The 27,719-nt window shown below is 44.0% G+C and overlaps 1 protein-coding gene across 1 annotated transcript in view; it reads left to right on the top strand.

Annotated features, from left to right (window-relative positions):
- Positions 1–27,719, top strand: part of CIT (citron rho-interacting serine/threonine kinase) — a 168,435-nt gene that overhangs the window by 80,275 nt on the left and 60,441 nt on the right. Inside the window, exons 11-19 of the mRNA XM_059895171.1 lie at positions 6,973–7,078; positions 7,974–8,117; positions 9,340–9,459; positions 14,458–14,628; positions 14,901–14,951; positions 15,488–15,541; positions 18,519–18,659; positions 20,521–20,646; positions 23,989–24,084. Of these exons, the coding sequence (XP_059751154.1) occupies positions 6,973–7,078; positions 7,974–8,117; positions 9,340–9,459; positions 14,458–14,628; positions 14,901–14,951; positions 15,488–15,541; positions 18,519–18,659; positions 20,521–20,646; positions 23,989–24,084 (1,009 nt within the window). The remainder of the gene's footprint in view (positions 1–6,972; positions 7,079–7,973; positions 8,118–9,339; positions 9,460–14,457; positions 14,629–14,900; positions 14,952–15,487; positions 15,542–18,518; positions 18,660–20,520; positions 20,647–23,988; positions 24,085–27,719) is intronic.

The following is a 27,719-nucleotide window of genomic DNA, read 5'->3' on the forward strand; positions in this document are numbered from 1 at the left end:
AGGGAGAGAGATGGGGAATGGCTGGAAGGGGAGGCAGTCAGAACACCCACAACATTTATTAAGTTCACTGTCTTATGTGGGTGCGGTTTGTGGTGCCTCAAAACAATTACAATACTAACATCAAAGATCACAGATCACCATAACGAGTGCAGTAAGTCCCCTACCTATGAACCTTCAAGTCGCGAACTTTCAAAGATGCGAACGTGTGTTCGAACGTCCAGTCTCATAAATTAGTTCACCTGTCTGGTGTACGTTGTCACATACATGCATCCTCTACTAGTGGTTGTGCTTTTGTGTACTTTACAGTACTGTATAGAGTACAGTAGTACAGTATCTTTATTTCAAGCCCACGATGTCCAGAAGCAAGTGTAAAAGCAGCAGTGATGTAGCTGGTACTACTGTACTTTTCAAGACACTGTGCTGTAAGATTAAAAATGTTTTCTTTATTTTTTGTGTTTGGTTTTTATGTATTATTTGTGTGAAAAGTATAAACCTGTTACAGTACAGTACTATACAGCCGATTGTGTTAGTTGGGTAGCTAGGCTAACTTCGCTGGACGTACGAACAAATTGGACTTATGAACGTGCTCTTGGAACAGAACTTGTTCGTATGTAGGGGACTTACTGTATAATAATAATGAAAAAGTTTGAAATATTGTGAGAGTTACCAAAATGTGACACAGAGACAGGAAGTGAGCAAATGCTGTTGGAAAAATGGCGCCAATAGACTTGCTTGACATAGAGTTGCACAAACTTCCATTTGTAAAAATCCCAATATCTGTTAAGTTTAATAAAGCAAAACATAGTAAAACAAGGTATGCCCGTATCTGTTGAAGTTTGAGAATTTTGAGAACAAAGGAGAATTCTGGCAACTCTTTTTTTCTTTTTAAATTTATTTTATTTATTTATTTTTGGCTGTGTCAGGTCTTTGTTGCTGTGCATGGGCTTTCTCTAGTTGTAGCAAGCAGGGGCTACTCTTCGTTGTGGTGCAAGGCTTCTCATTGCGGTGGCTTCTCTTGTTGCAGAGCACGGGCTCTAGGTGTGCGGGCTTCAGTAGTTGTGGCATGTGGGCTCAGTAGTTGCGGCTCACAGGCTCTAGAGCGCAGGCTCAGTAGTTGTGGTGCACGGGTTTAGTTGCTCCACGGCATGTAGGATCTTCCCAGATCAGGGCTCGAACTTGTGTCCCCTGCATTGGCAGACGGATTCTCAACCACTGTGCCACCAGGGAAGCCCTGGCAACTCTTTCTTAAGTTAGCAGGTAGACTCTGTCCCATTTCAGGGTCAACAGAAATAGTTTTTTTGCAGCAATTCCGTGCCCATCACCAGTAGCTTTAGAGTTACAACCAGTTACAGGATTTTTTGTACTTTCCTTCTCTTAAAGAAACAATAGCATCAGCTCTTTAAATATTACCACCCTTGATGAAATGGTACTTTTCAGGATGATTTTAGACCAGCAGAGTTGCTACTTGAAGAGGACAGGGCTGTATTTGGTAGTAGTCCGGTGGCTCTGAGGCCAGCTTTGGATCAAACCTCTCAAGCTATGATTTACATCGCAGTTAATTCTAGAATAGTACAGATGTCAGCAATAATTTGCTCTTGCTTTCAAAGTCAGAAGGACGGATAATGCAAATCCTATAAAAAATAAGTAAGTTGTGATAATATTTCATAATATCTACTGGGGGGGAATCTGTTCATTCAAGAAGTACATATTGAGAGCTTACTTATCATTGACACTCGTGATTGAATTGGCCTAAGTGTCTACATGAAAAATAAATAGAATACAAATACGTCAAGTTGAGCCATACCTGTCTCTAGTATATTTCTTTTATAGAAATTCATGGAAATGGTATATTTTAGTTGACTTATTAAAATTGAGGGGGTAGGAATAGTCTTTAATCAGTGTTTGAAATTTGTACATTTTCTTGAAATTCATAGCTCACCATGATTAACTTCAAAATTGTGTTTCCACTGAAAGAGTGACCAAAAGGCACCAGTTAAATGGCCTGACCAAAGTGCCACCTGGAACCAAATGCTGGGGGCGGTCATACTGTGAGTTTTAAATGCCTGGACCTTAAATCACATGTACTTTGTTCTAATTAGCACCATGGTTCTCAAGCCTGTTTGTACATTAGAATCACCTGGGAGCTTAATAAAAATGGTGTTACCCAGGCCCCACTCCCAGCCTTTCTGTCTCTGATTTAATTGGTCTGGTTGGGCCCTGGATATCAGTTTTTTTTTTTTTAACTTTAGTTTTTTTAGAACAGTTTTAGGCTCACAGCAATACTAGCAAGAGGTACAGAGATTTCCCGCATGCCCCCTGCCCCCCACTCATGCACAGCCTCCCGCGTTATCAACAGCCCCCCCAGAGGGGTGCCTTTGTTACGATCACTGAACCTCCTCCCTATTTAGGGTTCACTCTTGGTGGTGTACATTCTGTGAGTTAGGACAATGGTATGATAATGTGTATCCACCATTATAGTGTCACACGAGTGTTTTCACTGGCTGACATGGGTAAATTTTAAAAAGCTCTTCAAGTGATTCTAATGTGTAGCCGATCTGAAGACCAGAGTTGTTCTAGAAATCTGCAGTGACCTTTCCCCCTTCTGTCCTCATCCCCCAGCCTCATCCTCCAATCCCATTACTGTTTACAGGATTGTTGCTACAACCTGGGTTTAGTCACAGCAAACTTACCGTAGCTTTTTAAAGATAAATTTATTTATTTTTGGCTGCGTTGGGTCTTCGTTGCTGCACGCGGGCCTTCTCTACTTGCGGCGAGCGGGGACTACTCTTCGTTGCGGTGCGCAGGCTTCTCATTGCGGTGGCTTCTCTTGTTGCGGAGCACGGGCTCTAGGCGCGTGGGCTTCAGTAGTTGTGGCTCGTAGGCTCTAGAGCGCAGGCTCAGTAGTTGTGGCGTACGGGCTTAGTTGCTCCGCGGCATGTGGGATCTTCCCGGACCAGGGCTCGAACCCGTGACCCCTGCATTGGCAGGCGGATTCTCAACCACTGTGCCACCAGGGAAGCCCCCAGCTTTTTTTTTTTTAGATGTAACTTTTATTTATTCTAAAAAAAAAAAAAAAAGATTTCTTTAGCACCTTTATTCTGAAGAGACTTAATTGCCATACTTAGAACTTCTAAACAGTGAACATTTGTCAAGCATCAAAATAGCAGAATGAGGGAGTTGGACTCCGGTGACGGGGAGGGGCTGGTGCATCGTCTCCTGCGGGTGCCAGTGGATGGGGGCTGCGCATCTCCCTGATTCTGGGCCCCGTTAACAGGTGACCTAGAAAGGCTTTTTTTGGGTGAATAAGCAATGGGCTTTGTACCCACAGGAGCGCACTTTACACCCCTCTGGAGCCGGCCCTCCACGTGTCATCAAGTTTTGAGAGCCACCTCCCATCCCATCATCATGCACCCATGTAATCGTTCTTCTCCAAGGGTGCTGGTTTTGTGCTCGGGCCCAGAGAGCCATGGCCCCTCTTGTCATCCCTGACTCGTGTCAGTGTGGGTGACTCCTGATGACTGAAGGACCGGGGACCCGGTCTGTGGATCATCCCTCCCTCCTTGGGTGGTCGGGTCTTCTCTAGCCCACCCACCAGAATAACATCGGGAATAAAGGAAATAGCGAAGGCAACTCAAGGCCGTGCCAAGCAACCCATTTCATCTCAGGTTAAAAAAAAAAAATATGTGTTTGTATGTGTTTTGACTAGATTTAGGTAGAAAATAGGCCAGTGAGAGGAGCAGAACTTGGTTAAAATTTTTAGCCCAAAGTGAGATTTTAAAAAAAGATTTATTTCTGGATTTCAGTCCCTGGTGCCCATTTCTGTGAATAATCAACATTTGTTCTAATGTGAATAATAGCATGGAGCAAATTCAGCCCCTTGAGTTTCACTATTTCTTTCTTTCTTTCTTTTTTTAAAAATATTTATTTATTTACTTGGCTGCGTCGGGTCTTAGTTGCGGCGCGTGGGCTTAGTCGCCCCGTGGCATGTGGGATCTTAGTTCCCCGACCAGGGATCGAACCTGTGTCCCCTGCACTGGAAGGCGGATTCTTAACCACTGGATCACCAGGGAAGTCCCACGTTTCACTGTTTCAAGCAAGGGTTTTAGGCCTGCGAGGCATGTGCTGCTCACACAGTTGCAAGGGTAATGATGATAGAAACCACAATGATAGTAGTGACGGTTGACATTTATTGAACCCTCATGATGTGCCAGGCACTGTGATAAGGACTTCCCATGGGTTATCTCACTTAATCCTCATAAGCACTCTTGGAAGTAGGTTGAGAATTATCCCCATTTTACAGATGAGGAAATCGAGGCTCACAGAGTGAGTGAGTGGCAAGGTCAGATTTTGAACAGAGCTGCATGACTCTGGGTGTTGACTCACTTGGCTGCCCTACAGTATGTGTGTTGGGAGCTGTCACTGGGGGTACAGCGAGCCAGCACCATCACGCCACCCCTTGTCACTGGGCTGGGAGCTGTGGGGAGAGAGCCCTGAGCTGCTGCAGGGAACTGACCTCTTTTAGGCAGGGAAGTAGTCTGGGGCAGTGGAAAGCAGAACTTTCACCTGCTGGTAGGGTGCCAGTGCTCTCTGACAACCAGCTCCTGCAACCCCGTTACTAAGGTAACAAAAATCGGACAGTGGGGCAGCAGTGGGCTCTGCCACATGCCCTCCGTGCAGAAGAACCTTTGTTGGCTATTTCTGTAGCTCTGCCCTTCACCAGTCCCAGTGTTCATGCCCAGGCTGCCAACCACTGAGGGAAGCTGCCCTGGATGAGAACTGTTATCTCCACCCATAATTTTTTTTTTTTAAAACAGATTAAAACAAACAAACAACATTATTTATTTATTTATTTTGGCTGTGCTGGGTCCTAGTTGTGGCCCACGGGATCTTCGTTGCGGCATGCAGGATCTTTAGTTGCGGCATGCGGAGTTCTTGGTTGTAGCATGCGTGCGGGATCTAGTTCCCCGACCAGGGATCAAATCTGGGCCCCCTGCATTGGGAGCGTGGAGTCTTACCCACTGGACCACCAGGGAAGTCCCTCCACCCGTGATTAGCTGCTTTTAGGAATGAGGCAGGGTGTGTGAGTTATGTGTATGTTTGTGGGTAAGTACGTCCTTGTGGAGAGAGCATCCTTCTAGCCCATTCTCAGGAGGTCACGCTACATTATTTTTGTGATACTATCCTGAGTGTTATATCAGGTGCATCGTCAGTCTCTCTACCCCAGCTCTCTATTGGGACCAACAGAAACCATTCATTAACTGGCAGGTTGCTTAAGCTCTCTGGGCCTCAGTTTCCTCATCTATAAAATGAGAATAATGTCTCATAGAGTCGTTGTGGGGAATAAAGAGTTAAAACATGCCTCGCTTTAGGACAGAACTGTGCATATAGAATCGGTGCTCAGTAAGTGTATGAGTCTCCTCTGGCTGCTGTAACAAGTGACCACAAATTTAGTGGCTTATAACAACACAGATTTATTACTTTATATGTCAGAAGTCCAAGATGGATTTTTACTGGGCTGGAAGCAAGGTCTACAAGGCTGCACCCTCTGGAGCCTCTAGGAAAGAATCAGTTTCCTTGCCTTTTTCAGCTTCTAGAGGCCACCCAGTTTCCTTGGCTTTGGCCCCTTCCCCCGTTTCCACAGCCAACGGTGTAGCATCTTCCAGCCTCCCTCTGACTGTGACCCTACTTCTGTCATCACCTCTCCTCTCGTCCTCTGCTTCCATCTTAAGAGGACCCTTGTGGTTACGCTGGACCCCCCACCCCCACCCCATGTAATCCAGGATAGTCTCGCCATCTCAAAATCCTTAACGTAATCACATCTGCGAAGTCCCCTTTGCCACATGGGGTGACAGATCCACAGGTTCCAGAGATTAGGATGTGGACGTCTTGGTGGAGGGACATTATTCAGCCAACATAATTAGTGTTAGCTGTTTCTGTAAAATGAAACAGAACCAAACTGACTAGCTTGGGGATGGAATAAACAACAATTTGGTCAATATAGTTAACTGATACCATTGGGCACTTGATGTGTTAGCTCAGTCCTGCGTCAAGACCTTGGCGTTATCCACCCCCTCCCTGGAGCTTGTTTCCTTCCAGAGCTTTGGAGGGTCAGCGCCTTCTCAGCCTTCAGGTGTCAGCTCAGATGTCACCGCACAGAGAAGCAGGCCCCTGATCCATTTCCTCTGCCATAGCACATCACCCCATTTCCTTCTTTGGCATCATCTGTAACCTTTTAGTTTGTGTGTCTGCCTGATGCGTTCTGCGTGCCCTCTGAGAATGTCAGCTCCGGGAGGGCAGAGACCGTGTCTGTCTTGACCACTGCTCTTCCAGTGCCTGGAGCAGGGTAGGTGCACAGTACACATCCGTTGAGTGAGTAAGTGAATAAAGCCGTATCAGCACAAATGCCATGTGCTTAATGCCCACGCTCTCCTGTTGTGGTAGGTCCTTTTATTATCGTTCTACCTCCTAGAAATGGAAACAGAGGCTCAGGGAGGCTGAATCATTGCCTCAGGTCAACGGTGACTAAATTTACACTCAGGCTCTCCTGCTTCCAGAGTTCTTGGTCCTGTCCACCTCTCTGCCTCATGGCCTTGATGTTATTAGAAGCTGCTTGAGCCAGCTCTGTTGATGGCCAAGGATGCTGGCAGGTCTTGTGGTCTCTGCCACAGTTTTTCTTTTTTTTTAATTTATTTTATCGAAGTATAGTTGATTTACAATGTTGTGTTAATTTCTGCTGTATGGCAAAGTGACTCAGTTACCCATATATATACATTCCTTTACATATTCTTTTCCATTACGGTTTATCACAGGGTATTGAATACATTCCCCTGCTCTATACAGCAGGACCTTGTTGTTTATCCATTCTGTACGTAATAGTTTGCATCTGCTAATCCCAAACTCTGCCGCAGTTTCTGAATGCAGCTTTTCAGGCCCACCCACCCGCCGCCTTGACATTGGTTTTCTTCCATCCAGGTCTGTTGTGTCAAGTCTGGACTCCCCTGCCAAGACTAGCTCCATGGAAAAGAAACTTCTCATCAAAAGCAAAGAGCTGCAAGACTCCCAGGACAAGTGTCACAAGGTATTTATTTCTGCAGCCGGCCTCCCTCCTTGCTGCAGGAGCCTCCCGTCAATATATGCCAAGGGATCCGCCCGGGGCCGCCGCTGGCACCCAGCCACCTGATCCTTCCCGCGCTGAAGTCGCGCCTCCGGCAGCTCAGAGGGAGATGAATTCGGGCCTTGACGCTGCCGTAAATCCTTTAAATCTTAACCAGAGGAGGCCCTGGATATAAAGCGGCCAGTTCCTCAGCATGACCCAGCTAGATGTCTGCGTCTTCTGGCAGGTGGCGTGGGTCCTCACCTGTGGCCGAGATGCATCCCATCTGCTTTGAGTGATGCGAAGTCTCTCTTCCTAGTCTTTAAAAACTCCTGCTTATGTAACTGCGGCCACTGTGTTGATTTTGCTCAACGTCTCTTAACGCTCACTGTTTCTGCCCAGGGGCAGCTCTCTGGAAGCTCATAAGAGTCACTTCTTGCCTGGGACTCCTAAGAGTGCAGACGAATCCGTATCTCCTTGCCCTGTCCTGGATTTGTCCTCTAGATCTTTGCAAGGAGATGGGGGGGATCAAGATGGATTTGGGATAAAATTAAACTGACGTCTGCAAAAAAACCAAACCAAACCCAAAAAAGCAAACAGGTGAAAAAAATGGTGATTGTGGCTTCCTCGCTCACTGGGTTAGAGAAGTGACCGAGTGTGAACCCAGCCTTGCATGAGAGGAGTGACTTAGCATTGGTGACTGTCCTTACGAAGACCTGTGCGCTCCCAGGCGAAGAAACCATGGTATTTCCATCCCAACCTTTTGGCGAGTTAGCGCCAGCCGGGACCACCAGGTGGTCTCGGAGGCGGCTTGAGATGCAATTGCTCCTGACGAAGCCCCGCCCCGGGCCTTTTTAACGTGTCGCTGTGTTTATTTCAGATGGAGCAGGAAATGACCCGGTTACATCGGAGAGTGTCAGAGGTGGAGGCTGTGCTTAGTCAGAAGGAGGTGGAGCTGAAGGCCTCTGAGACTCAGAGATCCCTCCTGGAGCAGGACCTTGCTACCTACATCACAGAGTGCAGTGTGAGCCTTCCCCCCAAAGCCCCCTTCCCTCGGAGCGGGCGCTTCCCGTCGTGTGTGTCTCATCCTGTTCCATGACAGCATCATGAGGCACATCACAGCCAGGGGCAGAGAGGAGAGAGAGGGAGGACGCAAGAGCAAGACCTGTGATGTGCAGAGTAGCGGGAGCCGGGCGTGAGGGCCCAGAGGCATGAGATCAGGCTCAGAAAGTCCAGGTAGGAGCCTGGAGACGGGCATAGACGGCGTTGCAGAGGGTCTCAGCGTCTCCCATCCCAACCTCTCTGCTCCACCTCGTGTCCAGCACAATCAGCCTCAGGAACCAAGCTCCCAAATAAGTGCAAGAAAATGTATTTTGAATCTGTCCCAAATCAATATTCCATTGCCTAGAACCAGCGTAGCAACAAGAAAACTCAGCCTTTAAAACCCAGACCCTCTGTCATTTTTTACCATGTGACTTTTTTTTTTTTCTCTCCTTCACAAGAGTGGACTGTCTTCTCCATTGTCTTGTTAAAAATTTTCATTCAGGTGTTTTTTAATGTACAGTCTTAACAAGTTGAATCACACATTTTTCAAGTGTTTTTTTCACAAGGGAGAGGAAATCTATAGAACGTGGCTGATTAAGAATAACTGCTATGTTTCCATTCCAGATTTGGCCTCCTTTCAGTGGTGGGTGAAGTTATTCAGCTTTGTATTTCAGATCTATATTTAAGTGTCACTGAAGCATTGAGGGAACCTTTTGGATGAAAGGTGTCCAGGAAACGTAAGCCAGGAGGTGGAAATAGTTTGCTTGGAGTCTTAAATGGCACCTGGGCAGAGCATGAAGTCATTGCTACTTTGAAAGAGGGATATATACTTGACAGTCCTCAAATAACTGCTATTCCAGAAAAGACTTTGTAGCCACCCCAATGATGGTTTCATGGCTAAGGGATCTTATTAGTTTTTGGTCCTGAACATACAAGTAAGTATCTGCTAGGGCAGGTAGGAAACAGGTGGATGCAGTTTCAGGCTGGATCCATAAGGTCACAAGGTTTGAGATGCTGTTTCTTGAACCAAGGGGTTTTACAGGATGAAACCTGGAATCAGCGACTCACCGGAAGTTGTCGACTTTGGTCCGTCACCTGAAACCATCTTGGTGTCTGCGAAGCAGCCTGCAGCTCCCTTAATGAATCTTTTCAAACAGAGCAGGATCCACAGGACAACCCTATTAAAATTTTGCTTTCCGCAGAGCTTAAAGCGAAGTTTGGAGCAAGCACGGATGGAGGTGTCCCAGGAGGACGACAAAGCACTGCAGCTTCTCCACGATATCAGAGAGCAGAGCCGGAAGCTCCAAGAAATCAAAGAGCAGGTATGGCTCCCTGCCCGGGAGCAGGGCACCAACCCGGACCTCTCATTTCAGGAGAGGCGTGTTTGAGGGACAGAGAGAGGGAAGGGGGGGCGGTGAGGAGAGAGAGTTATGTAGGTCATTTGGAACTTTTAGATTCCCCATGATTTATATAAATGGCAGAGTCCTTGTTCTGTCTAGCTCCTTGTGAGGTCTGGGCCCCATGATGGCTACTCTTTTCAATCGAAGGTGTAGGTTTAGAGCAGGGGTGGGCAAACTGCAGCCTGTGGGCGAGAATCTGGCCAACCACCTGTTTTTCATGACCACAAGCTAAGAATGGTTTTTGCATTTTTTTTTTTGAAATGAATAGCCCAGTTTGCTTTTTTTTTTTTTTTTTAAAGAAATTCACGTTCTTTTTTATTTATTTATTTATTTATCTATGACTGTGTTGAGTCTTCGCTTCTGTGTGAGGGCTTTCTCCAGTTGTGGCAAGTGGGGACCACTCTTCATCGCGGTGCGCGGGCCTCTCACCATCGCGGCCTCTCTTGTTGCAGAGCACAGGCTCCAGATGCGCAGGCTCAGCAATTGTGGCTCACGGGCCCAGTTGCTCCGTGGCATGTGGGATCTTCCCAGACCAGGGCTCGAACCCGTGTCCCCTGCATTGGCAGGCAGATTCTCAACCACTGCGCCACCAGGGAAGCCCGGTGTTTGCATTTTTAAACGGGGGAAAAATTCAAAAGAAGAAGAATATTTCATATGGAATTCAAAGTTCAGTGTTTATAAATAAAGTTTTATTGGAACACAGCGCACCCATTCATTCAGGTACTGCCCATGGCTGCTAATCATGCTACAATGGCAGAGGTGAGTAGTTGTGACAGAGACCACATGGCCTGCAAAACTGAAATTGCTTCCTATCTAGCTTTTTACCGAAAGAGTTTGCCAACCTCTGCTTTAGACCATTTAAAAAAAAAAAAAATTAATGTTTTCATAGCTTTTCAGATGCACTTTAAGTTTTTGAGACAAGCCAGGGTACTTCATAGTCTTACTTATCTAAAGACTTATCCTAGGAGAAGAGTTTGAGCAGTTAAAGCCGAGTCAGAATTGACACGGCAAATCTGACTACAGAAAGCCCTCCCCTGTGTGTTCAGAAAAGAGAATCCAGACCTTTAAAAAGCCTACTCTCTTTTTTTACCCCCTCTATTTCTAAAAGGATTTTCTTTCTAGATGGTTCATTTTTATTTCACTTCACTGTTTCCTTTTTAGCATGGATTTTTTTTTTGTCCTTTGAAGAAACCGTAAATAGAAACTTTAATGAAGAGAATGCAGTGAGCAATCGGAGAGCTGAATTATCAGCTGCCAGGCAACTCTCATTCACTTCAGAAAATCTAGCGGAAACAGTGATGGAAATGAACATTTTTGTCTCCGGGTAACGCGCACTTGGCCATCTGGGTGGTGCTAATGCAAGAAACTCCGGCAAATAATTTGATTCATTAGCTGTTCTTTACAGAAAGAATTCCTGTTTTGGATGTTTTGTTGGCATCATCTCATTATCACCTTAATACTTTTTAAATCATTGGTTAATATCCTCTTGCTTGATAAAAGTGTTCTGAATAAACGTGCATAGGAAATGGTGCAAATTGGTTGTCAGTTTTCTGAACAACAACACTAACTTAGAGATTTTGAAGGTCACACCTACAGTTTGAAAAAATCTACTTTGACAGTTGACTCGTTGCCCCTTTTATCAACACAGTTTTTCATCCTAAAAGTTTCAAGAGGTAGGATTCTTTTTCTCCCATTAGTTCAGTGTGGTTGGAAATTTGCTTTTGGTGACATCCTGGGGAAATGAAAGCTGTGCTTGGCCACCAGAGGGAGCAGCTGGTGTCTGTGAAATTCCATAGAAACAGAATTATCAGGACACTTTGAAAAGGTATATGCTGGTGGTTGAGTTCAAAGAAATGTCCTTTGTGATTCATACCACAGTTGGCATCCATGTGGAATTTTAGATTTAATGACTGCTAAGCGTTCCATTTTGTGGGGGAGAAAACTTCTTCGTTTCAGATTTTATTTCTCATCGGAAGAAGGATTTATTAAAATGACTCTCGGTAAGTTTGGTGAGAGCAGGATGTTTGCAATCCAGGAAAAAGCATTTAATACTTTCAGCAAACTCCTAGTATTTGGTTTGCAGCCTGTCAATTCCTCCCAGGTTTGCCATTTATTCCGCGCTCTTCCTCTCAAAGCCAATTTCTGTACCGCTGTTTATTTAATTTAAATATGTTGCTTCTGCTTAGCTACCCCCAATGGAGCACTTGAATTTGGTTTAAAATAAAAACACCTAGGGAAATCCCTGGCGTTTCAGTGGTTAGGACTCTGCGTTCCCACGGCAGGGGGCACGGGTTCGATTCCTGGTCGGGGAACTAAGATCCCACATGGAGTGGCCAAAAATTAAATAAATAAATAAAAACACCTAAGCGTCTCGCATGATGGTTAGGTTCATGCTCCATCAGTAGCAATTGCTGATTCCGTCCCACCCCGCCCCCGCCCCCCTCCACCCCCCACCCCAGGAAGGGAGACAGAAGTTCAGGTAACACAGAGGCGTTTGGGTTTCAGGATTTCTGATTGAATAGGACCATGTCTTCCTTCCCACAAAATTCTGAAGCTCCATTCCAAAGAATGACTCGAAGCAGGACCCAAAAGTTGTCCACGGTTCCCCGTTCCGATCCTGTTCAACTCTGACCCACAGTTCAGCCCATGCTGAGATACATACAGCTGCCTCTCAGCTGTCCTTGGGAACTGACCTGATTATCTTCTCTCAGAGTTTTTCTGAAGTAGGGATTTGGTCAGCTGTTGGATGTATAGGATTTCCTTTAAGTATCCAGCAGAGTAACAGTGGCTCAATAAATGAGGTGGAATTTTGTTTGATGCTTGTAGCAGGCTGGGTGCCCCCAGAGCTCAGATTTCTGACAGAGATGTTGCCTGATTCTTGCCTTCCTCCCCCTGGGCGCTGACAGCTCAGGAAAGAGAGATGTTGGGGGAGGACAGCGCTCTGTCCTCACTCTTGGCAAAACACAGAAATTACGTTCCCTTCTTGCGGACATAAGTTTAAGTCAGACAAGGGAGCTCAAGGATAAAAGATGGCCAAGAGTGCCTCCTACCTCTTTGCTTCCTCCACAGCTTGGTATTTGTGCCTGTGGGTACTTTGGATTTTTTAAAACTTTAAAATCAGAAGAAAAAAAATGAGTTTTAGGTAGAAGAAACAGTTTTCATAGGTAATGTTTTTGTCTTTATATGAATGCTATTGTAAAATAGAATTTTTATATATATATATATATATATATATGTTTGTTTTTTTAAATGGAGGAAGGGATCCAGTAAGGCACAATACCCAGAGCTATGAAAGTCATAATAAGTCATGACCCAGCCCTGGCCGAGGGGTCTAGAAAAACCCCAAGTAGAGGGTGTACTATTTCACATCATTGGCTCATGTTCCATTCTGTGAGTTGAGATAATTGTTCAGTAGGTTATAAAGACCTTTGCTTATATAACCCAGCACCACCCACTTAGTGGGCATCGTCCAGAAAACCTGGCGCCTCATGACTACTTGTAGGATTGACCCTTCAATAACAATACAGTCGGCCCTCCATATCCATGGGTTCCATATCTGCGATTTCAACCAACTGTGGATCGGATTTGGTTCTGGAACCACTCCCCTGTGGATACCGAGGGACGACTGTATGCTTTCGGGTGGGAAGGAGTGAAATGAGACCATGCTCCATTCTGTGCTCATTTTTTCTGCTTTCCGCTGTACCAATAATACAGAGAGATGTGCTTATGTGAAAACTATCCATTTTCATAAGGACATCACCTCCCCTTTAGTGTGCACTGGGGGGATTGCCTGTTACAAAGGATGAAAGGTTTACTTTATATTCTGTTACTAAAAAAGAAAGAAAGAAAAAAGGCATTTTATTGGTTAAAAGCATAACCTTGCTCAGTTGATCCCTCTTCAGTTATTTCTCGGGGGAACGGATCTTAGAGATGATCACTGTACATTGCGAAGGTCAGAGACAGTCTTAATTCTTTATTCTTTTCATTTTATATACGCCACCTTGGATTGGATAAACTGCTCATTCATAATCCTTATATGTATAAGCTTTGCTTTTGCTAACAGAGAATATTTTCATACTTTCCCCAAAGTTTTCAAAACCATTGCCCATTTCTTCTGGTAAATCAGTTTTAGAAAACCTCGATGCAGATGTCCTGTTTTGATTTTAGAAATTCAATTTGGAAAAGGTTGGGCTGTTGGGATTACTCTAACAGCTTTTGCTTGAGGGAACAAGACAATTCTTTCTTCAGAGTCTTTCTCACAAGTTACTTTGATCAGAGCCAGTGTTTCCTGACTCTTCCAAATTTCAGGGTGACTTGCCTCTCAAGAGTAACATTAAGTTCATCATGCAGTTTGGGGCCCAGAAAAATTAATGGTGAGAAACTGACATGATGAGTTTCACCTTCCAAGATTCTCTCCACTGAGATTTCCAATTACCCCCTTGTGCCATCTGAAAGGTTAATTTTAAAACTAGTACCATATCTAATTGTGTTAGGCGCACATAACTTCTAAAGGACAAATCTGTATAAATGATTACCCTTGGAGGAAAGCTACGCATAAGCAGATTATCCTGGTTGTTTAAAGTACATCCCTTTCAGCTCTCCTGTGTTACAAAAGTCTTAAGGTTCTGCACTTCTTGTACGATATTATTTGCTCAAAGGATCTTATTGTGTATAGGCACATTTGTTCCAAATGGTGTTACTAGTGATTCATGATCTAGATGAAAACAGTTTAAAGATTTAATATTCTTTTCTCCCTCCTCGTCCTCCACACACCTCGTCCTCACCTTTTCTCTAGGTCCATTCTCTCCGATCTCTCTTCACTGTGTCTTCCCTCTGTGCTCTGTGTTTTTCCATCTTCACCTCCCATCTTTCCTTTCAGGAGTTCCAAAATTCACCTTCCTTCCATTGCCTACTCTTTAGGAGTACCAGGCTCAAGTGGAAGAAATGAGGTTAATGATGAATCAGTTGGAAGAGGACCTGGTTTCGGCCAGAAGACGGAGTGATCTCTATGAATCGGAGCTCAGAGAGTCTCGGCTGGCTGCCGAAGAGTTCAAGCGGAAAGCAACAGAATGTCAGCATAAATTGATGAAGGTAGCCAGCTCCCTGCCGGGGAGGGTGTTTTGAGGGTAGAATCATGGATGATCTTAGCAATAATAAAGGGAATCCTAGCTTCATGAGTGTACGTTTGGGAAATAATGGGGTGCCCTGCAAAGCCTCCTGGTCTTGGTTAGAGAAAATACTTAATTTTTTTTATCATCATCCTCATTATTTTGGCCACAGAGACCAAGAAAGCCTGTATTGTTGTCTTATAAGACTTTTAGGTTCTTGAGATTTTCCAATATGTTGTATCTTTTAAATTACAGGCTAAAGATCAAGGGAAGCCTGAAGTGGGAGAATATGCCAAACTGGAGAAGGTATTTTCCATTATTGGTATCGTGATTTTGGGTAGACAGCCTCTTAAATGTTGCTCTCCGTGGCCTGTCACTGGTTAAGAATACACTTGCGATGAATAGAGAACTGTCTTCTGGGTTTATTTTGGTGGTCAGTCTCTGGATGACCATGTTTAGCTTCAGCTATGTTTCTAAAAGGGATAGAAGACACCTCATTTTTTGTTGTCAGGCCCGCTCACAGTAACACACAAACCCAGACACTCAGTAAGACACATGGGAAAATTCTTACTGTTTTAGGGTACCGGCGACTTTGATTCTCTTTTTTTGCCATCTGTATGTGTGTTGCTGGTTCTAGAGAAATAGTCCACATGGAGGTTTGCACTGAGACATTCAAAGGTTTCTCTGATAGGCTACTGTTCTTCCTCTCCATCAGTAGGTATTGGAAAACAAAACAAAAAGACCCCAACAGAAACCTCAAGAAAATAGGACTGCAGTAAATGTAGCAAGACCTTAATGCCAATTTGCCTTTTTTGCTTTATTTCCTGGGATTTTAATCACAGATCAATGCTGAGCAGCAGCTCAAAATTCAGGAGCTCCAAGAGAAGCTGGAAAAGGTAAGCCTGAGGTGATGTTTTAGGGAACTTACCCCCCATTTCCAAATACTTCTTGCTTTGTCCTGGAGCACAAGAGATCAAAGAAAGAGAATTAGTCACCCAGCACTGAGGAAAATGAAGGGGGAGTGAGCTATTACCTGAAAATACAAGAGTTCTGAATATACTTTCTCCTTTTGAGACATGTCAAGCAGTGTTTGTTTAAAAAACAAACAAACAAAAAAACCAAGCTCTGTGAGATTCTCAAGTCAAAGCTCTAATCGTACTACAGCAGAACCCAAGAGGCTGTCTCGTCTCCCTTCAGGGCACCAGGTCCCCATCTTGCACGGGAGAAGCCTTATGTTGTTCACGACCCAGACAGCTTTCAATCAGAGACTGTCGGCAGTCTTCCTGTGCATTGGGAGCCTGGAGGGACCAGTAGTCCTCAGGCGGTTGGGGATGGGGTGTGGGTTTGGTTTACGGCATTGGGCACAGTGTGTGCAAATGGCCCTTCCTTTAGGTGAACACGGGAAACACTAAAGAAAGGACCAGGTTGAATGTGGCCTTTCATGTCAAGAACGTTTGTGAATGTGTTTAAAAGAGTTCCTTCTTTTTGTGTTATTAAAAACATAACATTAAATTGTGTTATTAAAAACATATAACATTACACTTACTGTCTTGTTTTGAGTGTCCAGTTCCTTAGTGTCAGATATATTCACATTGTGAGATAGATCTTGAGAACTTTGTCATCTCACAAAACTTAAACTCTCTACCTACTAAATGCTAATCTCCCTACCCCCACCCTTGGTAACCACCTTTCTCCTTCCTTCTCTCCTTCCTTCCTTCCTTCTCTCCTTCCTTCCTTCCTTCCCTCCTTCCTTCCTTCCTTCCTTCCCTCCTTCCTTCCTTCCTTCCCTCCTTCCTTCCTTCCTTCCCTCCTTCCTTCCTTCCTTCCCTCCTTCCTTCCTTCCTTCCCTCCTTCCTTCCTTCCTTCCTTCCCTCCCTCCCTCCTTCCTTCCTTCCTTCCCTCCCTCCCTCCCTCCTTCCTTCCTTCCTTCCTTCCCTCCCTCCCTCCCTCCTTCCTTCCTTCCTTCCCTCCTTCCTCTCTCTCTCTCCCTCCCCCTCCCTTCCTTCCTTTTCATTCTATTTATTTTATTGAAGTGTAGTTGACTTACAGTGTCATGTTACTTTCTGCTGTACAGCAAAGTGACTCAGTTATACATATATATACATTCTTTTCCATATTCTTTTCCATTACGTTTTATCACAGGATATTGAATATAGTTCCCTGTGCTATACAGTAGGGCCTTGTTTATCCATCCTATATATCATAGTTTGCATCTGCTAATCTACGTTGCTTGTGTGATTTTGACTGCTTTAGGTACTTCCTGTGGATAGAATCATACAGTGTTTGCCCTTTTGTGACTGGCTCATTTTGCTCAGCGCAATGTCTTCGAGGTTCATCCGTGTTACAGCATGTGACAGGATCTCCTTTTCAGGATACTGCATAGTATTCCTTGGCCTGGATATTCCACATTTTCTGCATCCGTTCATCTGTCCCCTTCCTACTTATTCTTTTTTTTTTTTTTTTTAAAGTACAAGCATATTTATTTATTTATTTATTTATTTTTATTTATGGCTGTGTTGGGTCTTCGTTTCTGTGCGAGGGCTTTCTCTATTTGCGGCAAGTGGGGACCACTCTTCATCGCCGTGCACGGGCCTCTCATTATCGCAGCCTCTCTTGTTGCGGAGCACAGGCTCCAGACGCGCAGGCTCAGTAATTGTGGCTCACGGGCCTAGTTGCTCCGCGGCATGTGGGATCTTCCCAGACCAGGGCTCGAACCCGTGTCCCCTGCATTGGCAGGCAGATTCTCAACCACTGCGCCACCAGGGAAGCCCCCCTACTTATTCTTGAGCTCACTACTGAAAGCCTCTACTGCCCTCTTTCAGCTAGAAATTTGTGTGAGGATTCATATCTCCTAGAACTCTGCTCTCCAGTAGAAGTGGGAAGCAACCCACACATGTCAGCCTCAGAAGTAATTTTAAGTTTTCTAGTAGCCACATTAAAAAAGGGAAAAAAGGTAAAATCCTCTGAATGATATAGTTTTCTTAATCCATTATACAAAACATTGCAGCATGTAGTGATATTAAAACATGTACACTGCTTCAGTTTTTAAATGAATTAAACTTAAGTAAAATTTAAAATTAATTTCCCAGTCACAGCAACCATGTTTCAAGTGCTCACCGGGCACACGTGGGGAGCAGCTCCCACGTTGGACAGTGCTGGTCTCGAAGTTGGAGTTCCTTTGCCGTTTTCACTTTTTAAAACTATAATCTCAAGCAAATGAGTGTGAGGTTGTTGGTTTCTTACACTCAGATCTTTACTGTGATGCTGGAAGAGCTGCAGTATAGTTAAGACCCAAATAAAAATTAACTTCAAAAGGGTTCGCTGTTTTTTCTTTAAACGTGAATTTGCGAGTCACCACGAACAGTGTGGTGGTTATGCCCTTTGATAGGTATTTATTTGAGAAAAATAATTTATAGTTTTTATCTTGTTTTCTTACAAAAGTACTACAAATTCCCCTTAGGAAAATCAGCAAATGAGATGATTAAATAGGGAGACAATTAACAGTCCGGGATAAATACATTAATCCCTGGGCAGATGAACCCGAGACCTTTTTGTTTGCATTTATTATGTTATATTGAATCTAAGATGCTAATGATTGTCTGATACCCCATTATCTTCTGTACCCCAAGAAAGAAAAAAACACCATCAATTTTAATTGTAGATGCATTCCAAATGCAGTGATGTTAAAAAATATATATAAGTGCACCTTAGGACAGATGAAACACAGAATAAAACGAAATGTTTATATGTTTTGAAAAATGGATAAAAATATCCATTCAGTGTGACCCGGTTTTTTTTCCTGTTTAGGAGATGGTCCCCATCTTTTTCCGTGGATAAATTGGGCCATCTCTCCCCCGTTCCTTCTCCTTTCAGGCCGTGAAAGCCAGCACGGAGGCCACCGAGCTGCTGCAGAACATCCGCCAGGCGAAGGAGCGGGCCGAGCGCGAGCTGGAGAAGCTGCACAGCCGCGAGGACTCTTCCGAAGGCATCAGGAAGAAGCTGGTGGAAGCCGAGGTGAGCAGGGAACCTCCAGCTCCTGGGTCCCAAGGTGCCTGGCCTCCGGCTGTGCAGGGGAAGAAACCTCAGGACCACCCTCTCTCTGCTCCTGTTCGTCCAAACCGCTTTCCCTTCCGCCAATCCCTTTGAAACCCGAGAGGCTCGGGACCATTTTCCCCAAAGGGGAGAAGGATTTGTCACAGCAGCTCTGAGTAGAAAGATGTTTTGATAAAACTTTTCCTTCCTATTTGTTTTCCTCTGACCCGTTCGCCCGTGTGGGAGGATTCACGTTTATCTAGATGAAGTGTGATGCCATCCCTGAGGTTTCCTTTTTCTTCCCTCTGCACCCTTGCTTTTCCTCACCTTCTCCCCCACGGTGTTAATAATACATTAATTTTCGAGGCTTCAGCTGTGACCTGTGTGTGTTGATAACTCCCAGATCTATATTTTTGGGCCTCTTCTCTCTGTCCAATTCTTTGTTGTTGTTGTTGTTGAAACCAATTATATAATTATACAGGAAACACACGAGTGTCTTCTCATTGTGAAAAACATAGAACTGAAGAATATAGAATAAAAAGGGACGTTTCCCCTTTGCTGCCCTCCGCCTCCCCTGACGCCTGGGTGATGGGTCCATGGAACGGATGTGTCATAGTCGATTTAACCACCCCCCTGTCCTGGCCTGCTTCTCCCTGTCACGGTGCTGGCGTTGAACCTACTTGCCTACGTCTCTTTGGGGCCAGCCTCAACAACGATCCAGGAAGTATTTCCCACTGCTCCCCTGACATCTTGACTGGGTGTCTGAACAGTGCCTCCGATCTAGAATGAACTCAGTATCTTCCCTGACAAGCTGGGTTGCCTTCTCAGTCTTCCTCGCACCGGTCAGGGCCCCCATTCATCCATCTGGTCACCTGAGGCTTGACACCTTGACATCATCGCTGCTTCTCCCTGGGCCCTGCCATTCCGAGAGTCCCTCAGCCCTGTAAATACACCCACAGTGTCTCCGCCGTCCACCCTCTGCTGGCCATTTCTGCAGGCCTCCCCACAGTGTAGGCCCTCTTCCTCTTAGCTGGGTGAATGTAGTAATCTCTCGGCTTTCTGCTTCCAGGCTCACCTTCCTCCCATCTAGCTCAAACGGGGTCAGACTCGTGGACCTCAAACTCCAGGCTCATCAGCACCCCTTGCCCCATCCCAAACCTTTCAGGGCTTCCCTACATCTTAGGTGCATGAGACTCTCAGCCATTTGACCCACACATGCTCCCCTTTCCCGTTTTCTTCTGCTCCTCTGCTATTACACCTTATGCAGTAGCCCCTCTACGCTCCACCTGGGGCCTACGCCGGCTCTCGGCCACCTCCGCACTGCTGCTGCTGCGCCTTTTTTGAAAGGCCTTCCCCCCTCCCCTCCGGCCCTCTCCCCTCCAGCCTCCCTCATCCTGGCCCGCTCCACGGCGTACACATCCCCTCACCTGCTCAGTTCAGAGCCCTCCCTCCTGCCTGCACCCTCCCGCAGCCCTCTGTACCTGTTTGCTTCACGGCCCTGGCCCTCTGAACCCATATCGTGTTTATTTGTGTTTATCTTACCTCTTCCAAGGGCAGGCATTCTGTCAGCTTCCTCTCGGTATTTTCCACGATGCCTAGTGTGGTACTTTGCAGATAGTAGGTGCTTGGTAAATATTTGAATGAATGAATGCACTCTTGTAACCTGCACAAGCGAGTACTCCTCGGATCACAGAACTGTGTTTTCCTCACCGTGGCTTCGGGTGCCTGAGACTTCTCTTCCCGCCTCGAGCGTACGCTTCCCGAGGGCCCCCTCCCTCGGCGCAGGCGTCGTGCCCGTAGCGGTTACCCCATTAAAACTCTCTGATTGATTCACGATCTACAGGAACGCCGCCACTCTCTGGAGAACAAGGTAAAGAGGCTAGAGACCATGGAGCGTAGAGAAAACAGACTGAAGGATGACATCCAGACAAAGTCCCAACAGATCCAGCAGATGGCTGATAAAATTCTGGTGAGCAGGAACCAAAGTTGACAAGTTCAAAGATAACAGGTTAGAGGTTGTAGAGGGAAGGGGGTCAAAAGAAGAACCAACCACCATCACAGGGGAGGTTATCACCAAACAGTTGAATTAAGAGGAAGTGGTTTTAGTGGACGCCACGTCAGAGACTAGCACGAATAACCACAGGCTGGACATTTCAGCACGGGTAACAGCTCCATCAGTATGATTTTTTTTGCTCTGTTTGCTACTGCCTGACTTTTAAAAACGCGAACGTGCACACGCTGTCATTTCCGATACATTTTTACAGGAGCATTTACGTACTTCTATCAGCAGAGTTTTGTATGGCCATTAAAGTTGCAAATGCCCATTTGAAAAAGGTGTAGGGATTCAGGGCTTTAAGACCGACACCCAGATTCTTGCTTTTGCAGAGGAAACAAATTAGTCACGCAGATTTTTTCAGAGTAGTATTTGTCATGGATCCGTGTCCACCCACTCGCTTTCCCTGCTCCAGTTGGTGGTTATTATTATTATTATTTTCACTTTCCTTAGAGATAGCAGATCGTTTTTTAGGTTTGTAATCACGATGATTCTGTTTTCGGCTCTGACGACCAAATTAACTTGGTCAAGGAAGGCTTGGGTGGTGCTTGCCGACGTGTCAAAGTTTTGCTCTTGCCAGGGTGAAAGGCAGGTGAACCTTTAAAAGACTCTCCTTGGATTTCAGTCCCCAAACCAAGAATTTGATGCCACTTTGGGGAGCCTGTTTGTAGCCCTTGCCTCCCTGCCCTCAGGACTGACTCTGGAGTAGTCGGGCGTTCCTCTGCACCAGAAAAGAGACAAGGTGGTGAGCGGGGTGCTTCCCACCTCCCTCTCTCTGTCTCTCCCTCTGCATCACTTCTGGGAAACGAGTCACCAGCAACTATATGAACTCAAGAATGACCGACTTATAGGCCTATGTACTTAATACCGAAAAAAAAAAAAAAAAAAAAGAAAACCCAACCCTTCAAAACGTTACATTTCTGTTTGTCTATATTCATGAGCGTGTGGGCACTCTTGAACACACAGGTGTAAAGAGAAACCAGTTAAATTGTTTTGCTCTGACACACAGTCTTTATAGATAACGTCTACACACAAAGGCAAATGTGATTGTCAGTCTACCCTTTCTGTTCTCTCGTTCCATCATCCAAGTATCTCTTGGCGATTGTCAAATGTGTGAATTTTACCGTGAGTCAAATGAATTCCCACGGAGATTCCACCACCGCTACCCCCTTGCTTGGTGCAAACGACGTGGTTAAGTCTTGTGGTTGCAAAGTGTTTCTCTGTTTAATGGTGATGTGTTCATTCATTCATTCAACAAATATTTAATGAGCTTCTACTATGTGCCAGGCACTGTTCTAGGAGCTGGGAATAGAGCAACGAACAGTACTGTTTGCATAACAGGACTGAAGAATCTGATCCAACACGTGTAGAGAAGATAACGTTTTAAAAAATGACAACAACAACAAAAAATGCCAAACTGTCAAGAAGTCAGGTTTTAGAATGTCCGCTTTTCCAAGGTTTGCTTGCCAGTTAAAATGTGGGAGTGTAGAGTTCTGCATTCCTGGATTATATGTTGTAAACTCCCATGCATATGTAGACCGGAAATTTGATCTTAAGGTTGTCAGTCTCAGGTATCTGAGTTTTCCACCTGTTTTCAGATTGATTTCCATTCCTGTGCTGTCTTAGGAGGTCTGAAACTAAGACAAGACGATTATCAAGTGATTTCTAAAATAAAGAAAAAGTAGGCAGATCTCTTTTTCCAAGTGTATCTTGCCACCTGTCCGAGTACCTTTGTGGTTGTGACTTCATTTATCGGAGGGTGCCTTTTGCTCAAGAACCTGATGCTTAGGTTGTGAAGTATCTGGGATATGGGCAAAGAGGGGTCCTTAATACTGTTACATAATGATGATGCTTGGAAACACATCCCAAATATCATTTGCATTAAAATATTTGCTATTCTGATAAGAACTTTCAAAACAGCTAATTGGGGTTCTCATTATAGCAGAGTCTTTTGCTTTAATAAAAGACCTCATTGCCAGGGATCCTTTAATATACATAAAGCCCTTAAAGTATGTTTTTATTACTTAAAATCCTGTTTACATTCAACTTTTCAAGATAACATCTGTTAGCTTGCAGTAGATCTTGTGCACCTGGTCTTAACATTGAATACTTTACTGGCCCCCAAAGCAAAGTCAACTGCTTGCAGACTTTAGAATTTCAAAAGCTTAATAAGTAACATTTCATGTGTGTGTGAATCTAAAATTATTTTTTTCTCCATTTTATGGGCATATCCTGTATAATTTCCTCGTTCTTCAAAATTCTTATAATTATTTCCATTTCAAAGGAAAATTTCAAGATAGTGTGAAGAGACAAAAACTTGGAGTAATGACTTTTGTTATTAGTAATTAACTAATGGGTCCAGATTCATAAGAATTAATGTAAACGCAGATAGCTTCATTTAGAGAATGTTTCGGTGAGTTGAATGCTGCCTTTTATACGATCAGTTTATAATACGTTGGCAAATGAATTGGTATAATTTCCAAATGAATTACAATTTTGTTTGAAAGCAGAAATCTTAATAAGAGAATGAAGAGGACATTACATTTGAGCTATTTATATTACTCCACGTTCTCTTCCTATTTTCAATGTATGTGTACACGTTTATGTCATTTTTAGTGAATTTTATGTTCTGCCTTGTTCCCATTAGCATTATATCATGTAAACTTCATATAAACATGATATCATATGAACACCTCCAGATATTCACATGCTCCATATTACCAGTCAGTTAAAATAATCATTCAAAACTCAAAGTGTTTGAATTGTTACATTAGTTTTCCTTCTTAGCTAGGGTTCCTGAGCAATCATTTAGTTAATGAGGAAAATACAAAAAAATTTTTTATCCTCATAATAAATTAACTTAAAACTTAAATTGATATTACTTTCCTCATTTAAGGCCGTCAAGACAGTGGTCAGGGGCTTTGTGCTGTACTGAATTTTTCAAATTGTGTTGCCTCGTCACTCTCATTTCTCTAGGCAGAGATGAACAGCTGCCTTTGTTTGACCTGTCGCACTGACAGATTTCTGATCCCAGCCCACCAGCCATGTGTTTATGTGTGTGAATACTCGGAGCTGGAAAACCCAGGGCCAAGGCTTGGTGGTGGTTTCCTTTCCCAAGAGCCTTAAGGGCTAGTCATGAAGAAACAGATGCCTGTTGCCTTTGGTGCCTGTGCCAAAGTGGTGTCTCCTGTGAACGTCTAACATGCATCGGCTCTGTCCTTCCCTTGCACACCTGACCATCTGTTCTTTTGTGTCCAGGAACTGGAGGAGAAGCACCGAGAAGCCCAGGTCTCAGCCCAGCACCTGGAGGTGCACCTGAAACAGAAAGAACAGCACTACGAGGAAAAAATTAAAGTAAAGACACTTTACAGTCTTCCCTGCCCTTCCTCCTATAGCACCATGTAGCTCCTTTCTCTTCCCAGGCACTTCGAGCCACTTCTTGCTAGAACAAAGGACTCTCCGTGGTAAATGCTGTCCTTGGGCCATGGTGGGAGGTCTTGGGGTGTTATCCTTGGGGCCGATTGGATATCCGAAGTTCAAAAATAGTTTATTATTTAAGAAAATTTGATCGTCATGTGTCTCAATTCCATCTTTAAAATGTTCTTTGATCCACTGTCACTGAGTCCATGATAATTTAGATTTAGAGAGATTCACCATCTCCTTGCTTTTAATTTCCTTCTTGTATCTTAAACCTGGAATTCTTTTCCTTTTTTATAAAGTGTATCCTTGAGGACTTTCTTTAGTGAAGGTCTGCTGGTGCCAGGCTCTCTGTTTTGTGTGTCTGAAAATGTCTCTATTTCATCCTTGTTCTTGAAAGATGTTTTGACTGGGGATAGAATTCTAGGTTGGCAGTTATTTCTTATACTTTTTGAAGATATCATTCCATTGACGTTTGGCTTTTATTATTGCAGTTGACGGTCAGCTGTCAGTCTAACTGTTGCTTTCTTTGAAAGCAGTCTTTCTTTTTTCTTTTACAACTTTGTTTTATCTTTAATTTTCTGAAGTTTTACTGTGATGTGTCTAGATGTGGAGTTATTTTTATTTATCCTCCTTGAGGTATACTGGATTTTGGAGTATATGTATATATTTTAAAAAATCAATTCTGTAAAGTTATTGGTTGTTATATCTCAAGTATTGTCTCTTCCCCTTCTCTCTTTCCTTCCCTTATGAGAATTTGATTAGACATGTGTTAGATTACCACCAATCTATCCTTTTTTTTTTTTTTTTTTTTTTGTATTTTCCATTTCCTTGTCTTTTGGTGCTACATTCTGGTTAAGCTCTGACTGATTTTCCAGTGTACTAACCCTTACCTGTCTAATTTGCTGTTAAACCCATCCATTGAGGTATTTTTTAATTAATTAATTAATTAATTTTTGGCTGTGTTGGGTCTTTGTTGCTGCGCATAGGCTTCTCTCGAGTTGTGGCGAGCGGGCTTCTCATTGCAGTGGCTTCTCTTGTTGTGGAGCACAGGCTCTAGGCACACGGGCTTCAGTAGTTGTGGCACATGGCTCAGTAGTTGTGGCGCACGGGCTTAGTTGCTCCGCGACATGTGGGATCTTGCCAGACCAGGGCTCGAACCCGTGTCTCCTGCATTGGCAGGCGGATTCTTAACCACTGTGCCACCAGGGAAGTCCCCATCCATTGAGTTTTAAATTTCAGTTATTGTATTTATTTGTTTCTTGACATTCTGTTTGGTTCTTCCCCAAGTTTACTAGATTATTTAAGTCAATAACTTTCTATTTCCTGCATTGATTTGAAGCTTATCTTCTGCTTCTTTAAATGCATTAGCATAGTTGTTTTATGATCTGTATCTGATGATTCCAGTATCTGAAGGTCTGTTCCTGCTCTCTTGTTTCTCTTGGCTCTTTTCCATGGTGTCTCTCTTTTTTGTGTGCCTGGTCAGCTGCTCGTTTTCCTTGGAAAATTAATAATGAGAATTCTTTGAGGCCTTGAATGAAAATGTGTGCCCACCTTGTGGGTGGCCCTGGGCTTTGACTTCTTTGTCTTCTTACCCTTTGAGGCAATTAAGAATGAAGCTCAAGTTTATCTGGTTCAGCAAATGCCTCAAGTTCAAAATAGCTGGGTTTCTGCTTTCACTTAGATTTTAGTCTGTAATTTCTTACTCTCTTGCCAACTTTTAGGTGCTTTTGGGAAAATGTTTTCCATATTCTATCTAGCATTTTAAATCATTTTTCATAGAAGAACTGGCCTAAATAGTCCAGCCTATCATATAAAATAATAAATTCAATTATTATTTTACTTACTGAAATTATTATTTCAATTCAATTATTATTAATAAGTTCAGTGATCAGAAATGACTGCCAGCCTATCTATTTCCTTTTGAAATCACATCACATTTTCATCATGATTTTGGACTGAGCCTTTAACTAATTCTTACGTTCTTGAGAATCAGACATTGTTCATTATCATCTCAAATATTGTCTCTTTCCCTTCCAAGTCAGACAGTGAAGGAGGCTTTTAATTTTTGTGATGATCATGTTATTGATTTGGTTGGTATTCTCAAAGAGTTGGCTGTTCCTTTTCTGGAGAACCACACATGTACATGCTCACACAGCATCTTCACCATCACTACCCTGACACTTTCCTTCTTTTACCCCTCGTGCTACTTTTGGTTATTTTTCACTGAAAGAAATACCAGGAAAATAACCCAGAAGGGACGACACCGTGTTTTAGTGTGACCCTCTACTTTAGTGCATTTACCTACCAGTCCTTTTGGTTTGAGTTCTTACTGGTGTCCAGACTTTTATCCTTGAAATAAACTGACTTTCAGAAAATTATGAGAATGCATACAGTAGTCCACTGGTATCTTTCCATGATGAAAATAACCTTTGCAAATCCATTCTGTAATTTGGGTCAGTATATTGACTTTTCTGTCAAAAAGCCATGTTCTGTCGATATCTTCAATTGATATAAATGTCTACAGTGGAATCTCTCATTTCAAACAAATTCCTTGCTTCCCTCCCATGCATCTTCTTGTTCATCCTCCTGTCAGTTTAACCCAATCAAAGCCGGGAGGTGTACATCCTTGAGAAAGGCTCGTTCCTTGTGGCTCACACTTACCTATGTTGGTATCCACCGCTGCCAAAGTGGAGGTCTTAGTTTGAGTAGAGTCATCCTGAAAATGTGCTTCATTGCTTTAGCACCGCATGAAAAAAGAGCATTCCTGGTCTAGACATTATGTGGTCTCTGCTACCTTCTAGATGGCAAGAACTTGGCTTTATAGATCCTAGAGAATGTTAGGGAAAGATCTGTTTTCTTCTGTCTTCCCTCCTGGCATCTTTATGAAACCATTTCTTTTTAGTCTGCTCTGCTTTGTGTTCCTGTTCCATCCCCTGTGAGGCCATTTTGGTAATAATTGTGATCATACCCCAGATTCTGTCCTTTTCTTGTTCATAATTTTAGAATCGTGCCCTGACATCCAAGAGAGCGGACCACTTATCCTCTTGAGGTTCGTCCCTTCTCCCATGACCCCGTCCTCCACCTCTTATTCTTCTCTGCCAACTCTCACTCTATTTTTTTCATCAGTCAGTTCTAGTTTAAAGCCCTCTTTGAAATCTGTTCTTTCCTTTCTTTATCATGTGGACCCCCTCCCTGTTCATTGGCTCTTTTCAGCGACTGTGTCCCCATGAGCTACGAAGGGCCCATCACAATAGATAATGCGGGACAGGCAGATTTCAGTTCCCATCTGTGACCCCAATTCTTTGGGCTTTCTTCCCAGTATCAGATGCAGTCGCCATCATTCAGAGAAGCACAGTGATGAGAAACACAGGGTCGTGGTCAAAGGCTCGGCAAGTTATGATGTCGCCTTCCTTTTCTCCTCTCTTTTTCACCAGTTGTTCTGGCAGCTGGTGGGGCTGTGTGTGTCCCTCGCAGAACATTAGATCAGCTGGTGGATGGTGACACCATTACTGTTTTATTTTTTCCTCTTGGGAACAGTAGGTGCTTACAGTGGCATTCTCAGCACTGAG

This window comes from Balaenoptera ricei, chromosome 14, assembly GCF_028023285.1.
Source record: "Balaenoptera ricei isolate mBalRic1 chromosome 14, mBalRic1.hap2, whole genome shotgun sequence".
NCBI lineage: Eukaryota > Metazoa > Chordata > Mammalia > Artiodactyla > Balaenopteridae > Balaenoptera > Balaenoptera ricei.